Source organism: Drosophila serrata, unplaced genomic scaffold (genome assembly GCF_035046125.1).
Source record: "Drosophila serrata isolate PLE 108 unplaced genomic scaffold, ASM3504612v1 contig_264, whole genome shotgun sequence".
NCBI classification, from domain to species: Eukaryota; Metazoa; Arthropoda; class Insecta; order Diptera; family Drosophilidae; genus Drosophila; species Drosophila serrata.
The window spans coordinates 195507-217100 of record NW_028257162.1 but is presented as its reverse complement, the minus strand read 5'-3'; the positions used below and the strand labels follow the sequence as shown (position 1 = coordinate 217100).

At 42.6% G+C, this 21594-nt stretch overlaps 2 protein-coding genes and 2 pseudogenes across 3 annotated transcripts; 2 read left to right on the top strand and 2 right to left on the bottom strand.

Annotated features, from left to right (window-relative positions):
• Window positions 1–1195: 1195 nt before the first annotated feature.
• LOC147643608 (uncharacterized) lies at window positions 1196–4791 on the bottom strand. Its single transcript, XM_086833007.1, has 3 exons — window positions 4771–4791; window positions 3928–4680; window positions 1196–3860 (listed from the first exon to the last, which is right to left on the bottom strand). Exons 1-2 carry the CDS (start codon window positions 4789–4791, stop codon window positions 4075–4077), a joined length of 627 nt encoding a protein of 208 aa, XP_086689133.1. The 3' UTR covers window positions 1196–3860; window positions 3928–4074.
• Window positions 4792–6313: 1522 nt separating this feature from the next.
• Window positions 6314–7643, top strand: LOC147643607 (uncharacterized; annotated as a pseudogene). The gene is made up of 2 exons (XR_015271758.1): window positions 6314–7452; window positions 7520–7643. The product of XR_015271758.1 is annotated as an uncharacterized LOC147643607 (transcript).
• A 1277-nt stretch (window positions 7644–8920) lies between these two features.
• On the top strand, window positions 8921–9447 carry LOC147643606 (uncharacterized). The gene is made up of 2 exons (XM_086833006.1): window positions 8921–9012; window positions 9051–9447. Exons 1-2 carry the CDS (start codon window positions 8921–8923, stop codon window positions 9445–9447), a joined length of 489 nt encoding a protein of 162 aa, XP_086689132.1.
• Window positions 9448–10193: 746 nt separating this feature from the next.
• LOC147643605 (uncharacterized) lies at window positions 10194–19455 on the bottom strand (annotated as a pseudogene).
• Window positions 19456–21594: the final 2139 nt, after the last annotated feature.

Genomic DNA, 21594 nt, shown 5'->3' with positions numbered 1-21594 from the left:
AAAACAGTGATTAATTATACAAGTTTGTTATACATATCAATTGGTCTTCCTAATTATATATTATATATATCCGTGGTGAATACAAATTTTTTTTCTAATAATAAAAACAATTCTGAGTTTTTATAAGATATCATCAAATAACTATCGGGGAAAAAGTCCGTCAAATTAAGATTGCGAAAAGAGTAAGATATTTCAGGAACGGAAAAGTTTTTAGGACTCTTCTTTTAACGGATGGTGGATGCTTTTTTGGGAACTGTCTTTTATATTAATCTATAAAGGACAGACACCTACGAGAACAGCGGCGGTATAGTAAGGGTTGCTATGTATTATAATAAATATAATATATTGTAATGTATATATAATATAATGAACGGTCTGGAGAAGGAAAAACCAAAGACTTTAGAGTAAGATGATTTACGACCATACATTCGTTATGCAATATGAGGCTATTTTTTTGATTCCAACGACAATAGTGCTTTCCCTGCTATCAATAAATGAGAGCGTAAGAAGCGTGTGCTTCTGTTCGCAAGCACAATGACGAACAATTAAAATTTTATATTTTGTGCTGCTGACCGCTTGTTAGATAGAGAGAGGGCGAGATCGGCAGCAGAAACAGTTGATCTCAAACATGTGTATAACTGTTTCTGTATACTTGTGCATATAATAACCCTGCAGTACCTGTCATCAGTAATTCATCAACGTTTCATCAACAGTCAGAAGGGGTACTGTTGATTTTTCATACAAACTGTTGATTTATTTAACAAGGCCAAGTCCTAGGCTGTCATCAATAAAAATTCATCAACAATTAATCTATGATTCATCAATAAATTCATTATGAATTCGTCTTCGAACAATTACATCGAAGGATACGTTGAAGGATGTGATTTTGGATAAGTGGAGTAAAATACAACCTGAATTCACCAAAAAATTGGGTTATTCAATTCCAAAACGCTTAAATGAGACAATAGATAGAAATGGGTATCCTACTTTTTACTAATTTCATCAATGCCTTAACAATAAATGGTTTTTTTTTTTTACTTAATTGAATTTTGTACACACACTTTTTCTTTCCCGAAAACATGGGTTTTTTTTTGTTTTTTAATTTTAATTAAAAAAGTTGTGGACGGAAATAAATTAAGACTGGCTATAATTTTTAATAATTGATGTGTCGTTAAATTAAAAAAAAAACGAACACAATATCTTCCATACAACTATTTTTATTTAACATTAAAGTTGCGCGTTAAGTTTGTACGCACACTTTTTCTGTTGAGTGTATGTAATGAATACGATAACAATAAAGTAATGCCTGCTTCCATTTTATTCACCTAAACAAATTACATTAACAGTTTTACATTCACAGTTTTGCATTTTTCCCCTATATCTAACGATCGTTCCTATGGCAGCTATATAATATAGTAGTCCAATTTTCATAAAATAAAAATAAGAAACACAAAATTGTAGAATCATAAAAATGGGCTACATCTCAAATTTGATGAAAATTTGTTGAAAACAAAGAACAGTTATATTTTTTTTTGTTTTTAATAATTTTCCGATCATTTGTATGGCTATATATGCTTTATGATAAAGAAATTTGATTTTTTCGGGATAGATGCATTACGTAGGGGCGAAGTAGGAGTTTCCTCTTCACCTGCTTTTTGCTAGTACGTCCGCCCGCCTCTCCAACTCCCTTTGGTGTGTTCTTAAAGTGACTAGGAGGTTTTCTGTTCTGTTCTGTCAGTTCAACTCCTTCCTGTGCAAGTTCGTTTGCGATTTCGCTTCCATCTATGCCTTGGTGGCTGGGAACCCAATAGATCCGCACTGACATTGTCCTGCCTAGGATATCTAGTGCGTCCCTGCTTGTCAGTACATTTTTGAAACTGACTGCTGACGATTGCATGGATCTAATCGCCGCCTGATTGTCTACAAACAGGTTTACCGCCTCACATGGGGGATCTATTATCTGCGAAAGCTCTGCCGCCTTCCTGATGGTGAAGACTTCCACCTGGAATATGCTGCATTGGCTTGGTAGCTTATACGACAGCCTCGTCTCGGGCTCTGTACAGTATATTCCAGCTCCAACTCCTCCTTCCATCTTGCAGCCGTCACTGTATATGAGGTATCGAGCATGGTCCTGAACCGTTTTCCATTCTTCAGGTCCCTTGAGTGTTGATGTTTTCACATCAGGGAAAGTTTTTGGCGTCATGTAGTCAGATACACTGCTCATAGTTCGACCAATTGAGCTGTGCCCGTATCCTTGTGTCGACAAGTTTTCTTTCCGCGGTCAGTTGCGCGTGAATGTCCAGGGGATCAATTCCAATTATAGTCTCTAGAGCTTTTGTGGGGTTGACCTCAGCGCCCCAGTTATGCAGAGCAGTGCCTGCTGCTGGTTTCTTTCCTTAAGCTTTTTGTAGGTCCTCTTTTCCATGGCCTGCGACCACACTAAGAATCCGTATAGCAATGTCGGACGCTCCACCGATATGTAGACTCAGTGCATCAGAGCGGGTGAGAGGCCCCATGTACCGCCCTCTCTAGTACATTGGGTTTCCATGCCAGCCTGGTTGCATTTATTTTTGGGGAGATCCATGGCGGTACCTTGTATGTCTTGGTGAAGAGAATGAGGTCTTATGCGCATTGACACTGAGTCCTACCTTGTCCGTCCACTCACATATCTCCCTCGTCAGCATAGGCTTTTATCTTTAGGGTCTTCCTCTCGAACCTTCTGATTAGGTCGTCAACCACTAGATTCCATAGAAGGGGCGATTGTACTCCACCTTGCGGCGTGCCCTTGTGCGCTCCTTTCACCTTGGAAGCGGTGCCCCAATCCGTCGACAACATAATAGATTTCAAATCCAAAAGTTAATGGCGGGGTGCGGGTTGGTCGCTCCTAGGCGCTTCATTATGGCGTTTGTGCTTACATTTTTGAATGCCACCTGATATGTCTACAAAGACTCCGAGCGCATATTCCTTGTTGTGCAGGGCTCTCTCAATGGTGGCTACTAGCGAATGCAGCGCCGTCACCACTGATTTCCCTTATGTATATTCGAGCTGTTGTATAGGTCCAGCAGGTTTTCTAGCGTCTTGAGTAGAAAGAAGGTAAAGCTTATCGGCCTGTAGTCCTTGGGACTGACGTGGCTGCTCTTTCCTGCCTTAAGTTGGAAGACAATCCTCGAGAGATGCTCTTCTCTGCTTGCTAGTACCTGGTGCTTGTTAGCATCGGTGATCTCTGTGCAACCTGGGAAGTGAGCGTTCATTAGTGCTGTTAGTGCCTCTTCACTGACCTCAGTCCACTGCTCGTCGTCGCGTTTGAGCTGACTCTGTATGGTGGGTTGCTTTGAAAGCAACTTCCGGAGTCTAGCCGTTTCTGGGGCCGTCTCAATGCTGGAGCAGAAGTTTCCCCAAGAGCTTCTTTGTGCCCTGCGTATTTCCTTTTTGTAGTTCCTTAGCCGTATTTTGTATTTCTCGTTGATTATATCATCCTTCGCCTGCTCGGCGAGTTTGATGAAATCTCTTAGGTTATCGCGTTGGAGCGAGCGGACACTGTTTCACCACGGTGGTCCATTTCTTGCTCCTTGAAATCGGCCGTGATGCATGATTGGTCTTTTTACCAATTTTCATATCTATAAAGTCTAAAGTCTGAAAGTGATTCACATCTGTTGTTTATGTCGGGGCTTCCTCATACGCTGTGGTGCGCAGTTGCATTTGCAACCACCCACCCCATCAGTTCCTGGTCCTTTGGGCCGGGTTCTACCAGACTCCTGAGTTCTTCCGGTGGAGCTTGCCTATCTCGTGCCATTTAGCAGGAAGCTACCAGTAGGCGCTTCTTCTTACTTTCTAGCAACGCCACAGTCAGGTCGTCCGAGCTGTAATGAGACATAAGGTTAGCTTGAAGACCCTTCCGGATGAGTACGGCGGTTCTTTCCTGCTTACCGATGGTGTGTAGAACGCGATATTGTTTTGGGATTTTAGTCCGGTGATAGCATTGCCCGAGGCAATAAATGACTCTTGGACTAGAGCTACATCGGCGGACCCTTGCTCCATGGCAATTAGGAGTTCCGCCGACACGACCATATGCTCTTATGGAGATTGAGCTGCAGTACCCTTAGGGACATGGGTACCGGGCTGAACTCCACTCGACGGTTTGACTACTATCGTCAGGTCACTGCCTTCCTCCTCTTCGGACTCATCCAGCGTCAGTTCCTGGGCGGCGACGACAATGGTTTCCAGATCTAGGCCTTTCTCCTTTCTTCTTTGAAGGGCAGCTTTGTACTGCGCCTTATCCATCTTCCCCTCGCTTGAATGCTTCGACCCCTCCCTGCGCGGGGAACTTGTGCCAGGTTCTGGCGAGCGAAGAAGGATCTCTTCACCCATGCGGCTTAGCCTTCTCTGTGTCGTTATTTTGGAGGAAGCGTTATAGCTGACTTGCCCTGCTCCCGTCAAATCAGAGGTGTGGCCGCCAGAGCTATCACCAGAGCTGTCCCGGAGCCATAGCCGGAGGCGTAGCCCAGAGCAGACGTAGCGCCGCCTGAACCGTAGCCGGAGCCGCCGCCCAGGGCCACAGAGCGCCGCCTTGCCGTCGCCGAAGCCGTAGCCAGAGCTGCCGTAGAGCGCGCCAAAGCCGTAGCCAGAGCCGCCGCAGAAGCCCAGAGCGCAGCCAACTTCGACGCACGAAGCCGCCAGCTGCTACATCCGGTGAGTCCGTTCCGGATAAGGGGCGAACACGGGGGTGTTGGCCATATATTTTGTTTTTCTTGCTGCGGCAATACGCGCCACTTTCCAGGCCGCATACCCCATTGGTGCTGAAGGAAACAAAAAAATTTGAATTAGTTTAGTATTAATTATTTATTGTTATATTAGTGTCGTTATTCTTGTCCTCCGCTTAGCCGTATCCTGGGTCCGGGATTTGTGCAACACCAGCGCTGTGATCGAAGGGGAACGGAGCAGAAGCCCGGTAGTTGTCTTTATTTTTTTTTTTTGCAAACACCCGTAACCCTATAATTTCTCTTGGAACTCCAGCAGAGATTAGGGACCAAAGAGGGGAATGTGTTTTTTTTGGTGGCTGATTGGGACCAAATCATTGAGGCGCTTCTCCTCCGGGAATTTTGAGTCCCCAAAACAGGCAGCCTTGGCGCTTTCACCGGGATTGAGGTAATGCCGCGTAAGAACTAAGAGCTGTAATTTTGTGAATAGCAATTAAATAAAAATAAAATGAACAAGGAATTAAATCCTTTACCTGGGGGAGATGAGCCGGTTGCCAGACCGCCTGAAATAAGCTCCGGCCCGCCGGAGATGGGTGATGCCCCTAGAAGACCAGGAGCCATAACAGGATAGGTGGGTGCGTTGTGGCTGAAACATCAATGCCACCAATTTGGCCGAGCAGTGTCGTCCGCCTATATTTGTTTGTTTGTTTACCTTTTTTTTTGTAATTAGTGATGGTAGTTTTGTTAGAGAAAAGTGTTGTCTGAGACGGCCGACTAGTCCGATATTTAATTGTGCGGACTGCGGACATTGGGTCGAACCCAGCCCTGGGCCTCATGAGCTAGCCCGGCGTTGCCCAAGAAAAATGCAGTTCCGTAAAAATTGAACCGATTCTCCAATTATCCGATTTCGAAAAAAACATTTGCCTTAACCACAAATGACAGTGATTTAGCCCTCGGGGCTGTTCTTTCCCAAAATGGCCATCATTTATAATTTATTAGCAGAACACTTAATTAACACGAATTAAACTACAGTGCTATCGAAAAGGAATTACTCGCCATAGTTAGGGCTACTAAAACTTTTTGACATTATTTACTAGGACGAGGAAAAATGCTAGTGATCACTAACCTCTTAGATGGTTACATAATTTAAAAGAACATTATGCCAAGTTACAAAGATGGAGAGCCAAATTGAAAGAATACCAATTTAAAATCGATTATACTAAAGAAAATGAAAATTCAGTAGGCGATGCATTATTAAGAATTAAAATTGAAGAAAATCATCATAGTAAAGTACTCAACATAGTGCAGAAGAAGAATATAGCATTCTTATTCATTTAACTGAAAACCAATAAATCACTTCAAAAAACAAATAATTTTTACTAAAATCGATAAAAATTAACTCGGCAACTCCATTACCACAATCTTATATGATATAATGAAATTAGAAAAAGCCAAACAAATTTACTTAGTCATTTTATTCATAGAAAGATCACCATTTGTATTGAGCATTATGAAATTGAAATTATTCAAAGAGCATACAGAGAAATTATAAATCCAACCTACACTCAAGTAATTCGCAGCCTCTATCTATTAAAGAATGTTTGTTCATATGCTGAATTCAAGAAATCAGAAGAGAAGAAGGTAAAGCTCAACTAAGCCGAGCAAATATCGAGGAGAGCAGGCTGCACTTCGCCACGCTTCCTACCATGGCATCAACGACCGGTTGCGCCAACAAGGTGGAGGAGATGCTTGCCACCAAGCAACGCTCTGCCGAGAGTGCCATAAAGGACACTCCGGCGAGCAAGCGGCAACGCGTGCCCAAGGAAAAAGGCCCCCCCTTGAAGGCGAATAACCAAAAGAAAAAGAAAACTGCGAAGGCCAGTGAGGTGACCAAAAGACACTTAATCGTGGCACTCATTGACAGGAGCGATGAGAGTGGCGAGGTGGCCGAGCCGGGGTGAAAGACGGTGCATGCGCGGCTCGTTGAGTCACATGCCCACATTCGATGGTGTTGGGTGGCTAAATGGGGTCAAAATCCTAAAGTGTATGGATGACCGGACGAGAAAGTCGCTGTCGCAAACGGTCGGTCGGATTGAAGTATTGTGGGACGGAGCTGGAGGTGGTGGACAGGGAACTAATCCCATCTATCCCAAAACCGATGGTACTCTTCCCCATTGCGATCCAAGGGGACCGAGCGCAGAAGCTGCTTCAGCGTCAGAGTCCCGACATCCCAACGGCAGAATGGAAGGTACTGCACATTATGAGCCCGTTACCCAAAGAGGGGGGCCAATGCGCAGTGCTCCAGATTAACAAGGAGGCAGAGAGAGACATCCTGTATCCAAGATACGGGAAGATGGCGTGGGGCATGGGTGGCGTATATCTGCGCCCCAACAAGCGCCACCCCGGGGATAAGGATGATCCCACCCTGAAGGCAGGCGAAGTGGAGAAAGACCAAGGTCTGGAAACCATTGTCGTCGCCGTCCAGGAACTGACGCTGGATGAGTTCGAAGAGGAGGAACGCCGTGACCTGACGATAGTAGTCAAACCGTCGAGTGGAGTTCAGCCCGGTACCCATGTCCCTAAGGGTACTGCAGCTCAATCTCCAAAAGAGCATATGGTCGTGTCGGCGGAACTCCTAATTGCCATGGAGCAAGGGTCCGCCGATGTAGCTCTAGTCCAAGAGTCATTTATTGCCTCGGGCAATGCTATCACCGGACTAAAATCCCAAAACAATAACGCGTTCTACACACCATCGGTAAGCAGGAAAGAACAACCGTACTCGTCCGGAAGGGTCTTCAAGCTAACCTTATGTCTCGTTACAGCTCGGACGACCTGACTGTGGTGTTGCTAGAAAGTAAGAAGAAGCGCCTACTGGTAGCTTTCTGCTAAATGGCACAAGATAAGCAAGCTCCACCGGAAGAACTCAGGAGTCTAGTTGAACCCGGCCTAAAGCACCTGAATCTGATGTGGTTTTTTATTTTCGACTTTATTCATAGTATTTTAGATTATGAAATACACCTAAATTAACGTAAATGCTTATAACTAGGAACGGGGCAAGGACCCATAGTATGCGGTACGGCCGCAAAGCAATGCTTCGCGGGGCAAAGTATAATGGTATCAGACTGGAAGGACCTGGAGAGACCATCCTTTTCAAACCATAGGTACATAGAGTTCCAATGCGAATTCGATCACTCTCCAAAACCAACAGTTTTTAGAAGCCCCCAGAACAGTAACTGGGGAAATTTTAGAGATATAATCTATATCTGTAATATATATATATATCTCACTTTCACAGTAAAATCCGATGAAAACATAGGAAAGTCCTTAGAGACCCTCTCTAAGGAATTACTCGGTGCATATCACGTATCATGCCCGATTTCAAGAAGCAAAAAAAGGACCAGACCAGACCATATTCGCCAAGCAGGCGAAGGATGATATAATCAACGAGGAATACAAAACCCTGTTAAGGAACTACAAGAGGGAAATACGCAGGGCACAAAGAAGCTCTTGGAGAAACTTTTGCTCCAAAATTGAAACGGACCCAGAAACGGCTAGACTACGGAAGTTGCTTTTAAAGCAACCTACCATACAGAGTCAGCAGTGGACTGAGGACAACGAAAAGGCCCTACCAGCACTAATACTAGCGCACTTCCCAGGTTGGACAGAGATCACCGATGTACTAGCAACCAGGGATGAGCATCTCCAAAATGAACTCATATCCTCTAGAAGAATCCACTGGGCTATAGACTTCTGCGCTGGGATAAAAGCGCCAGGACTAGATGGAATATTTCCAGCCATGCTGCGGGCGACCAAAGAATTCATCACTCCATGGCTAAACGCAATATACACAGCTTGTCTTAGTACGGGCTATATCCCAATCCAATGGAGGACCTCGAGGATTGTCTTCCTGCCTAAAGCAGAAAAGAGCAGCCACACCAGTCCTTAGAACTACAGGTCGAAAAGCCTCACCTCCTTTCTACTCAAGACGCTAGAAAAGCTGCTGAACCTATACATCAGAAACGATGTGGGCAGATCACTGTCAATCAACCAGCACACATACACAAAAGGGAAATCAGTGGTGACGGCGCTGCATTCGCTAGTAGCCACCATTGAGAGAGCCCTGCACAAAAAGGATGGTATAGTACAGTCGCCCCTCCTCTGGAATCTAGTGGTTCACGATCTAATCAGAAGGTTCGAGAGAAAGGCCCCAAAGATAAAAGACTATGCTGACGAGGGAGATATGTGAGTGGACGGACAAGATAGGACTCAGTATCAATGCGGATAAGATCTCATTCTTCTCACTAAGAGATACAAGGTACCGCTATGGATCCCTTCAATAATAAATACAACCAGGCTGACCCCGAAAACACAAGTCAAATACCTGGGCACTTTACTGGACAGCAAGCTGGCAGGGAAACTCAATGTACTAGAGAGAGTGAAAAAGGCCATCATTGCGCTATATGCACCCAAGAAGATGCACAGCACCACATGGGGCATCTCTGTCGCTCTGATGCCCTGGGTCTACATATCGGTGGTGCGTCCGACATTGCTATACGGATTCTTAGTGTGGTCGCAGGCCATGGAAAAGAGGATCTACAAAAAGCTTATGGAAAGAACCCAGCAGCAGGCACTGTTCTGCATATCTGGGGGGCTGAGGTCAGCCCCCACAAAAGCTCTAGAAACTATAATTGGAATTGATCCCCTGGACATTCACGCGCAACTGACCGCGGTAAGGCTGCACAACGCCTAGTTGCGCTAGAAAACATGTCGACACAAGGATACGGTCACTGCTCAATTGTTCGAACCTTGAGCAGTGTATCTGACTACATGACGCCTAGAACTTTCCCTGATGTAAAAACATGAACATTCATGGGACCTGAAGGCTGGAAAACGGTTTAGGACCATGCTCGATACCTCAACATATACACTGACGGCTCCAAGATGGAAGGAGGAGTTGAAGCGGGCATATACTGTACCTAGACCCAGAGACGAGGCTGTCGTATAAGCTACCAAGCGAATTCAGCATATTCCAGGCGGAAATCTTCCCCATCAGAAAGGCGGCAGAGCTTTCGCAGATAATAGATCGCCCATGTGATTATTGCAGGCTCTTACAATGCATGCAATAATCACCTGACTTCTGCCGTAACACATCACGCGGACTTAGATGCGGTGGTTCAAGCAGACAAGCCAGGCTCTCCTGGACGCCAACGATCCCACCGAATGTTATTTTGCTCCCACACATACGCATTCTTAGAACGCATTCTTAGAACCAAAAACAATATTCAGAGAAATAGGAAAGTCGTTACCAAAATATTTTCGTTCTCCAGTATTGAGAGACCACAGCTGATCCTGTCCAACGATGACATCGATGGATCCTAGCGTGCAGAAGGTTAGGTCTGCCAGGGGAAGCTCGCACATGTGCTTCCACGTAGAAGATGAGGTGTCAATAGCTTGGGCTGAAAGTGATGACGTCAACGAGCTGAGAATGAATGAGATCTATTCGATAGTTTGATGACACATGATTCCGAAGCCAAGGTAATTGTAGATCCAGTGTCCAGGAGCATCCTGCAAGTTGTTGTGTTTCCCCAAGCGTTGACGACGTCTGCGAGGATGGTTGGCAACAGTCTGAGAACCTGCAGCAGGAATATTCTCAAGGGTATGATGAGTGAAATTGGTTTCCATGGGAGGAACATTCGCCAAATGATGACTTCGAAGAGGCGGTTGGTTGTGGCCAATTGTAGATTCCTGTTGTAAAACCGATGTTCGCTCGTGGCTGTCCACATTGGCTGTCGCAACGTGGTTACCATTTTGACTTGGCTGCGACGAGTCATGAACCAAAGTATGATGCTTGCGGCGGCAGATCCGACAAGTATGCTTTGAGGTACAGTTTCCCACCATGTGAGTGGGGCTGAGGCAATTGAAACTGAGCATCTTCGACTTGAGGAATTCCCGGCGAGATGCAATGTCGAGGGCGATGAATTGAGGACATTTAAACATCTGATGATTCTGCTGGCACGATGTACATTTAGGTTCGTCTTGTCTTGGATGCATATCTTCGTTATGCGTTGTAGCTGCACGTCGAGCTTGGGTTGGTTGAACTAAGTGAAAAGCCTCCAAGGTAGTGCAGCGTGAGGTAAGAAATTTCAAAAATTGGTTTATGGTCACAACTTTCTTCTCAGAGTCTGCGCACTGAGCCCAAGCTTGGCGGGACTCCGAATCCAACATTGACAATAATATGAAAATTAGCCAGGGATCCCGATCTTCGCAGTTAAGAGCGCGTAATCCACGATTAACTTCATCTCCACCATCGGCAAGTTTAGGCACTGTGCTGATGTTATAGGTTGTAGCACTCAAAAGCGTCATACATTTTTTTTTTATTATATCGCTGTTCTAGGCGATCTCATGCTTCACGATAGTTTTCATTAGTAACCGAAATAGTTTTAACTAATGTGAGCGTGTCTCCGGAAGGGTGCGATTGTAAATAATGAAATCGTTAACAATCCGTCAGGCTCGGATTACAAGCGATCGATCCCGTTAACATATCCGAAAAATGTTTCCAGTCCTCATAGTTACCGAAAAACATTGAGAGTTTGATTCGCTCGAACTGAAAATAAACTTGGCTGCTTGGACAGTGGCCGAAATACTGTTTTGAGATGTGAGATCACGTCGTAACTCCGCCAAAGTGTGGCTCAAAATGGCGTGTGTAGCGTAGTGTTTTTCCTCATAGGCAACGAAATCGGCGTCGGTGTTTTCCCAATCTGGTTCCGATTGAAAATTTGACTGCGTTATTATGTGCCCGAGTAATTTGGCTTTTGCAGAAGCCCCGTTGTTGAATCACACTCCGAATCGTGATCGAGATAAGAGAACGATTGTAAATGATATAGACATTTCTAGATTACCGTTTACAAAAAAAAAAAATTATATCAAATATCCGAAAAAGAACGCTTTACTAGCGGATCCGGTTCGAAGGACCAAATTTTGATGTTTATAAACGAATCCGCAAGTGTTACTGTTTTCTTTTATTTATTGGTTAAATCTCGATACCCAAATTGATTAAGACGACCGCCATGCGTTTGGTTGCATTGAGAGCAAAAATGTTATTAAAAAAGCTTGCACATCATACGACAAGTTTAGTCGAAGATGTAAAGAAGTTACAGTTAGAAGTTAGATGTTTATGGAAAAGTACTTTCAAATGCTAAAATTGTCCAAACTCAGACTAGTAGAATCCAATAACAGGCAGTTATTCATTAATACTTAGACACAAAATAAAATAAATAAACTAACAGAGGCAGTTAACAAAATCATTTAAGAAAAACGAAACAATATGGTTGACACTCCACACTTATACGAGGATCTCTTGACAAGAAATATAATATTAATAACAAAGATTTAACACTTAGTGATTACTGTTACGCTTGCAAAAGCCAATATTATAAACCCAGCTATTTTTAACCACAATGATTTGAAGTCTGTAATAATTGATCACTCCACAAAAGTCCCTATCATAAGCCTAATAGAGGCATCCAATATTAAAATCATTCAGTCCGATAGTTCCTAACACTAAAGCTAGATGCAGAAAGGTTACAATCTTTCCCGTATCATACCAACACACCATCCTGCAACTACAGGACTACAGGCAACTAGTAGCCAAATGTAACAATGAAGTAATCGATTGCGTTTTACTTACCATCACACTGGTAGACGACGGTATAATAATAATCAACGAGTGCCCCGAAAAAGTTAGCACAGACGATGGGCCTAAAACAGTTACTAATGGCTCACATCTTAAAACATTTGAACGGGTGGCTTTCTTCAATGGCACCAAATATTTCAACCAGCGAGAAACTATTAAGAAATCACCTGGCATGGCGGCATCCCCTTTGCTAAATATCATCAGCCATAACCCAGCGTTAAGTATCCCACTTCTCCAAAGAATGAACCAACCAAACTCGGAGGTTATCCAAGGACTTAAGGAGGAGGTAAGCTCGACTGGAACTACAGACATCTGTTTTAGCTGCTCCATCCTACTCTTTCGAATGCTGAGGAAGAAAAAGCTGCTTAGGAAATACGACAGGTCATTGACAAGTTCCGGATGACCGAGGACGAGAATATTTAATAATTAGTCATAGTTAATAAGTAGCCATAGTTTGTTATAAGTCTGTGTGATTATTAAATCTCCCTAGTGTTTTATATGCAAACTCAGCAAACTCGGCTTGCCGGCCACGCTTAGCTTGAGTACAGTTAATAAGTTTAAGTTTTGATTGAATTGTAATCAAGAATTGGTTATCTCGTCTTAAGGGCAGATAACAACGGAGAGAGTTCTCCCATCATATAGCTTACTTTGAACAACTCCAGAGGGAAGGCAAGACGGCAAGCCCCGTTACACCCCGTATCCCCGTGACTGCTGCGTGGAAACAACACGGAGACACACACTTAAAACATAATTTACATACCAATTTAACTAGAAAACAAATTCCGGAAAATTAATGAGTTTTCCATTCACACCATATAGGTTCAAGTCGCACCCAAATAAAAATCAATTCGGCAAATGAATTTATTAACTGAATACACTTCACTTACCTTGCTAAAATGTAACTGAAACTTTAACTAAAACACTTGTGAATGTAGACTCAAATCTAAATGAAAACAGAACTTGGAGAAGACCATAAATTCTAGCGCGTATAGGCGATCAAAGCATTGCCTTGTAATTAGAACCACATAATGCAGATAAACAAATAAAAATATTTTGGCAAATTTATAATATCTTCCAATATACCAGACGATTAGGTAATTAATAAAGAAGTTAAAAAAAGAAGTAAATTGTGGCCGGATCATTATGTACTTTTGTATTTAAAAGATTTTAAAAGCCCAGAAAAGCTTACGTATATTATTATTACTTAAACTTTTTACGATTTTAAGGAACTCGGCCTTGCAACGAAGTAACGATAATGTTTGACCAAGCTGTTAAATAGCTAAAAATGCCAGATTGAGTACCGGTGCATTTAAATTTAGCGTACAACCAAGACTTTATATTTTCGAGGCGACGTAACTCTTTATTAAACCAAGGAGGCTTATTTCCGATTGACCAATTAATCATTCTCTAAAGCAGTCTCAATGTCGATAGTTATGTCGAAAGTAGGAAAGTAGGCCTAACAGACTCTCGTCGGATCAGAGATAAAACGTTGAACTACTAAAAGCACTCTCAGAAATTTTGTACTCGGTTGAGTTGGGACAACGAAATGTTGAACATGCCGGTAATAAAATCATGTTGTAGTAAGTATTTGTGGTATGGTTCCACACCAAAATCAGTTCCGACACACAGGAACTTAACATCAGTGCAATCCTCGAAAGGCATGATCTTCTTTTCATCGTCGAACCTGACCCCGCAGTACTAGCGCAAGCTGATGTTTCAAAATTTAGTTAATTTAAGAAAGATTTGAAAAACATATGTTAAATTTTTTTCAATTTTTAAACAATTTTTTTATTTTCCAAAGGAGGAATTTTCTGCGGACAACCAATGCCAATGCAGCATGCCTTTAGAAAAGACAAGGCAGCTGGCTGTTCCCTTTCCTGTTCTTTGGAATATAGAATATATATATGTATAAATTAAATCTCGCTAAAATAGAAGTAGGATTTTGCTACGCCTGCTTTAGGGCTCTGCCGATCATTAATTTATAGTAAAATCAAAAATATAATCTAAATCTCTTCAAATGGTCGCTTTTTTTCGTTACAAAGACTCATTTATTGTTAATCGATCAAAAGGCAATTAAAAGCATTCCTATTGATTTTTAAGTTTTGAGCGTAAACAGAACAAATACTTTTACTTAACTATATGTATGGCGTTGTCCCTGTAACTAAACCACGACAAAAAAATATTTTTATTCTGCTAAAATTTTCTGAAAGATGGAAAAAAAAAGTATATATTTTTTGAACTTAAAATAAGTGATAATTGGTTAAAGTTAAATGAACAGAAATCATGTCACTAGTTTATATTTGCACGTGATGAATATAAAGATTTAATGAAAATTGGGCTGTAATCTTATGTTAATAACGACAAAATGTAAAAAAATAAGAACAAAAACCAAAAATTATATATATACATTGCAAATAACCAATATGCTCCTAATTTTTTGGTAACGGTAGCGGTTGTAGGAACTAGTCTGGAGAAGTTTAAGAAGCTACAGTTTTGTAATGTCTTTTTGTTGGGTCATTCAGATAAATTTTAATCACTGAAGTTAATACATAAATAAGTAATTTACATAACTAAATATAACGCATAAGAAACTACTAAATTCTACACGCCGAAGTCATTAAGAATCAATTTAACTCAAATGAAAAGAAAAAACAAAAAAGGAAGCTAACTTCGATCGCCGAAGTTTGTATACTCTTGTAGATTGCATTCCGAAATAATTATTAATACAATATAAATTATATATTAAAAGTTATATCTATATATATAAAAATGCTCTGTTCGTGTCTACTTCCTTCATAGACTTGAAAAGTTCTGAACCGCTTAAGCGGTTAAGCGTTAAGCGTTAAGGTTCCAGCTCGGTTATTGTCTACTTTTGATGTTGATAGCTTATCTGCGGTTGCGAATATATCAATTTTTTCGCGTTTCCCCGTGCCCCTACTGCTGCGCCCTCTACAGGCAGCCAGCTGAATCAAAGCATTTCCTGTCAAACATTCAAAACATATTGAAAGAAGAAATTGGAGATACAAATTTTATTTTTTTGTTCAGGTTCAGTACGAAACGAAGTCATGCCACCCAAGAAGTCGAGTTTGGGTCGTCGTACTCGCAATACAGAAGCAAACAGACGTAAGATTACGAATATGACTGACGAAGAACGGGCCTCCATCCGAGAGACTGAGCGGCTGAAAGCAATGCAGATGCACAACGAGGAATCAGCAGAAAGACGAGGAGATAGGCTTGAGAGAAAACGATTGAGAGTTAGGCAGTCGCGTTCAGCAGCAATCGATTTGATTCACTCTCCAAATAATGAACGCGACAGGGCAAGGGTAGCTGAAGCGCGTTTACAGCTTGCAGCAGATCAAAACCTGCAATACAATCGTCTTGCATTCAGATATAATCCAACTGTTGATTACAGCTCGAATCGCAATGTCGTTATTGGCCGGATGCATCAGGTCTGCATATACTGTCAGGCTCCTTCGATTGAATCAGACGAAACTTCGGTCCGAGGAATATATCCATTTGCGGGATGCTGTGATGAATGACCGTAATACAACCAACGTTGGAAAGCTCACGATTTTGCCATCCTCATACATAGGTAGTCCACGCCACATGCATGAATATGCTCAAGATGCCATGGCATATGTTCGTTGCTACGGCCGTCCAGATTTATTTATCACCTTCATATGCAATCCAGTTTGGTACGAGGATAGTGCAGCTGTTATTTCCTGGACAATCGTCTAGGATAGGCATAACATCACAGCCCGTGTTTTCAGACAACAGCTCAAGTCACCGATGGATTTCATTGTGAAACATGGAGTTTTTGGATCTGTGCGGTGCTGGATGTATTCAATAGAATGGCAGAAGAGAGGATTGCGCACATACTGATTTGGCTGTATGATTAAATTACTCCAGACGAAATCGACGATGTTATATTCGCTGAGATTCCACGGTCCGAGGTTGATACGGATTTGCATGAAGTTGTCATCAAGAACATGATCCATGGCCCTTGTGGTACCCTCAACCCATGTTCACCATGAATGGTAGACGGGAAGTGTTCCAAGCGATATCTTCGAGCATTTACAGCCAACACCGTAACAGGGGACGATGGATATCCTCTGTATAGGAGACGGTCAACTGAAGATGGAGGGACTTCGGCAACTTTAAACATGAGAATTGGTGATATTGAGGTAGACAATCGTTGGGTTGTTCCATACTCACCACTATTGTCAAAATCATAGAAAGCGCACATCAACGTAGAATATTGCAATTCCGTGAAATCGATTAAATATAACTGCAAGTACGTGAATAAAGGCAGCGATATGACAGTTTTTGGTGTTCAGGCAGAAAATGGTGACAGCAATGCAGTACGAGTTGTCGATGAAATCTCTCAATACCAGGCTGCAAGATACATAAGCAGCAACGAGGCTGCATGGCGAATTTTTTCGTTCCCAATTCATGAACGCTATCCAGCTGTAGTTCACTTGGCAGTCAATTTGGAGAATGGTCAACGTGTCTATTTCACAGAACTAAATGTGCAAGAAAGAGTCCTGAATCCGCCTACGATAACTAGACTGCCTTCTTCACCTTATGCCAGGAAGATGCTTTTGCCATAACCTTGATGTATTCAGAAGTGCCCTCTTAACCACAATATGCCACAGAGAAACGTGGCAGGGTACAGCTAGTATATATATATATATATTAAAACGAAATAATTATTATTTTTATAACGACAGTTTTATGCTTACAGTATTACATTCACAGTTTGTCTTATTTGTTTGTTCTATGACAGATTTTCATAAGATTAAAACTGAAATTCGGGAATATTTTATGTTAAGGGCTATATCTCAAATTTGATAAAAATATGTTGGAAACTGAAAAATGTAGAATTTTTAATTGTATTAATTTCTCGATCGTTCCGAATTTCAACATAATTTAAACTAAAATTTTTGAATACAAAAATTGGAAAATCTTTAAAAACTTTAAAAGTGAAAGTTTTCTAATTACTTTCTGGTTGTTCCTCTGGTAACTATATGTCCATTCTGACTTATAAATATAAGTCGGAATACTTTGAATACTAACTGCAAAGTTTTTTTCAAATAGCTTCAAAACTGAGAGACTATTTTGCAAGATACATTTCCATCCTCCATCAGATAACAGCTGATCAAACAGCTGCAGCTCATTCAAAACATAAGCAAAGTTGGTAAAAATAGCTTCTGCGGAAAAAGTTAACAACTTTTTTGGGAGGTTCAACAATAGCAAACATGTAGATTGCGGCAGATTATGTCGTCACTATATTAAAATGAATTAGATGACGAGAAAGTGGAATTTCACGAATGATTTTTCCCTAACAAGAACAAATAAACCCAATAATGTGCATAGCGGTAGAGGCCCACAAAATCTATTCAAAATAAAGTAGAGTCATTTAAAACGAATACAACGAAGAGTTTTTATGACATACTTTGAACATTGGCGCCTACCATATTTCACTCGTTCCTTGCTCAAATTTTCTCGGCAACACATTTTCCGTTTTGGGGTCGTTAATGCAGAAGTTGATTTTGTAAAAACGGAGTTTATGACCTCTTGACAACTGGTTTTTTTGAATATAAATTGAAAGATCGTCCATCGTCATCTGAATGAAGCGTAAACATCTTTCTCCGTTTCTCCGCAAGCTAGTTTCGAAGCTATCTGAATGAAACTCTGCAGTTGGTATTCTATATACTCTCACTCGTATATTTGTCGGTCAAGCCGTTTTCATATTATGTGGCGACAGCGAAAAACGGGTTTTATTTATATATATATATAAGTACGAAATTACAATTACTAATAATTTTTGTAGTGTCAATTTTGTCCCACTCTTGAAATCGATCCTTTAAATCTGATATAGACGATAACGGCGCCTTATGTACACGGCGGTCCAGGTAGGTAGGTAGGTTACAGTGGTGAGGCCCATTGCTGGGGCCTCCAATTAGAGTTAAGCTCCTTTTTCTTCCACTCCCTCTGTTTGTTGTTGTTATTCACTATCAGTACCATCCAGAGTCAGCAAGGAGACCTAGGATTGCTGAAACTTTCAGCTTTCCCATGTTTCTCAGTGACACATATCTGGTAGGCGTGGTTGCGTGCGAGCTGCGCTTCAGGTAAACCTGCACGATTCTCGACATCGATGTTGGTGGGGGTGGCGTCAGGAGATTTGTCGTCGATGACCATGTCGTCCAACAATTTGTTGGTGTCATCGATATCCTCCAGAATCTCGTCCGGCTCGGCCAAGAAGACCTTTATCTTGGCCTTCCTGATGCCGAACCGGACCTTGTGGTCATTTGCCTCCAGCTGTGGCATACAGCGCTGGTTAATCAGCAGGAGGAAAGGCTGGCTCGCCTTCATTTCCTGCTCTGTTCTGAGGATGGTCCAGTCCTCTGTATGGATGTCTGGGTTCTGGGCCTTCACACAGGCAATCACCCTTGCACGGTCAGTTTGGCCCTTTGGTAACCAGATGCGAGCTCTGGGTCTCCTTGGGATCTCCCTGGCGTGGACTAGCCTAATCTTAAGGCCAGCCCATGTGTCGCTAATCTTAGCAACACACTCCGCCAGGAAGCTTCGGGAGAACCCGTCGTCGCACCTGATGGCCCGGTGGCCTCTAACCACGTCTGAGGAGTCGAAAGAGGGGATGGGGCCGGTCGGCATGCTAACCAACCTGTCGGTCACCATGTCGGCCAACTTGGCCTCGACCTCCTCCCACTTCTCCTACAGCAGGCGACCGTCGTCATGGAGCTCGTCCAACAGTGCTATAGCCAGACTGTCTCTGGCCACCTCACTAAATTTCTTTGCCTTGCTGACAAAGTTAGTCGCACGCGGATTACCCTGTGGGTCCTTCGCTCTCTTAGGTGCGTTTTCGCTCACTTCCTCTAAGCAAATTCGCTTCGCCTTCGAGGGCTGGAACGCGATCTCCGCAAGAAATTTGGCCTTGTCCTCAGCATCCCAAAGGTCAATTTTGCCCTCAGCCTCGTTCTTGGCTATCTTGCCGAGAACGAAGCGGGCTCTGTTGACCCTCGCTCGTCTCTGATGGTGAGACATTTTCGCCATCTCTGAGGTGGTGCCCAGCTGAGCTGAGATTGGGGAGTGCTACTCGCCCTCCCCTCGGATTGCGACTCTTCCTCATCGGTCTCCGATACATTGTGAGATGCCTCGACTAATCTCGGCCTCAGCATCTCCTTCTCGTCCTTCGTGGACAGTTTTTGGGGTTTCTCCTCTCCCGGGAGATCCGAAGCTCGGTTTAATGAATTTATAGAATTTCATGAACGCTTGCTATACGCACCGGACCAGAGGGGGTTTGGGGCTTTGAATAAAGGTCGACCGCAGCTTCGCCCCAAAGCTGCGGCAAGGCCACTTACAACCCAAGGTTGACTGGGCCTGGGAAGGCTCCGTGCAGACACAGCTGCGAACCTGGAAGTCATTGTGCACGGGTCGCATCACACACCTGACTTGAGGGGAGGCTGATTAAAGACTTGCTTAAGTCCGCCCGACTACAATTGGTCAGCATCCCCGGTCGAGCCTCGACTGGGGACCTGCTTCCAGCCGCCCTCGCTTGGAGAGTATAGTCGCACTACCGATGGTGTACACAGTTACGGCGGATGACACAGTCATCCGTTGATCCCCCTGTGCACCCTATCGGCTGACGGCCAGTCATATTCAGTCATATTCTTTTTGAATACAATAATTGCATGCGCATGACTTCCTTTGAAGCTAATTTCATTGGACAAGGTGGCTTTATGCCGACTTGTAAGGTGTAAGTTACACCGTATTCCTCAAAAATATTATTTTTTGCAATTACAGATACAATGACATATATATCATTTGCATGGGTCAATGGTGCCAACACCAGATGAACAGCATCAATTTCTGCAAATATACTTTATTTTCTTGAAGGTGGATCCGCTGAATGTGTGGTACAGGGAACACAACAGTTAAAGAGACGAATTATTAAACATGCGCAAGCATTTTTCTGCGCTAATAATGATGTGATTAAAATGTTTAAAACATCATTTAAATCGGATGCGCAAAAATTTGTCATAAGAGCGGATTGTTCCCCAACAGGTGAACATGTGCGAAGATTCAATGCACCCCACCATTAATGAATTTGCTGCAATTATAGTTAGAGATCCAAATAAATCGCGAGAAATTGTAATTTAGCGAAGAAGCAATATCATGCATCGTGTAAACGAGACATCGTTTGTACGATGCGTTACAATATCCAATCATTTATTGGCAAGGGCAAGACGGTCGATCCTATTACAGATACCTTATTCACACACTAATTATTGCTATTATTGGTTTTCAATACCAATTCATTTAATTTTGCAATTTCAGGCGTATCGATGAATAAAAATCTAATTACTATTCGTATCGTATGTATGTCAAAGTCGAGACCGAACGTTTAGCTTTCATCCAATTCAATCAGGCAAAGCTACGATATTAGGACTATATTCACTTGCGTGATGCTATTCATTCAGATGGTGATGTTCAGAATTTGGGACTTCTGGCGATTCTCCCATCATTTTATATCGGAAGTCCACTCCACATGTACGAATACGCTCAAGATTCTAAGACGTACGTGCGAAATTATCGAACTCAGGATTTATTTATTACGTTCACATGCAATCCGAAGAGAACAGAAATTGAACGTCAGTTGAAATCGGGCCAAATATCACGAATATTCGAAACACATGCAAACGTTGAGTTGTCATTCGGCCAAATCAATCAAATATTTGTGCAACTACGTCACAAAAGGCAGCGATGTGGCTGTGTTTGGTATTGAGTCGTAAAATGCGAATGACGAAATCAGCAAATTTCAAATTATCAGATACATCAGTACTATGGAGGAATGTGAGGATTGTACATTTAGCAGTTCATTTGGAAAGTGGACAAAGCGTTTACTTAACTGAGGCTAATGCACACGACAACATTGACTAGCTTGCAATTTTGCAATTTGTGAAGCAGATCCATTCGCAGCGACGCAGATGTACGTTGAAATGCCCAAGTAATACAATTGGAATTAATCCAGGGGATCAATTCCAATTATAGTCTCTAGAGCATTTGTGTTGGTTGACCTCAGCGCCCCAGATATGCAGAGCAGTGCCTGCCGCTGGGTTCTCTCCATTAGCATTTTGTAGGTCCTCTTTTCCATGGCTTGCCACCACACTAAGACTCCGTATA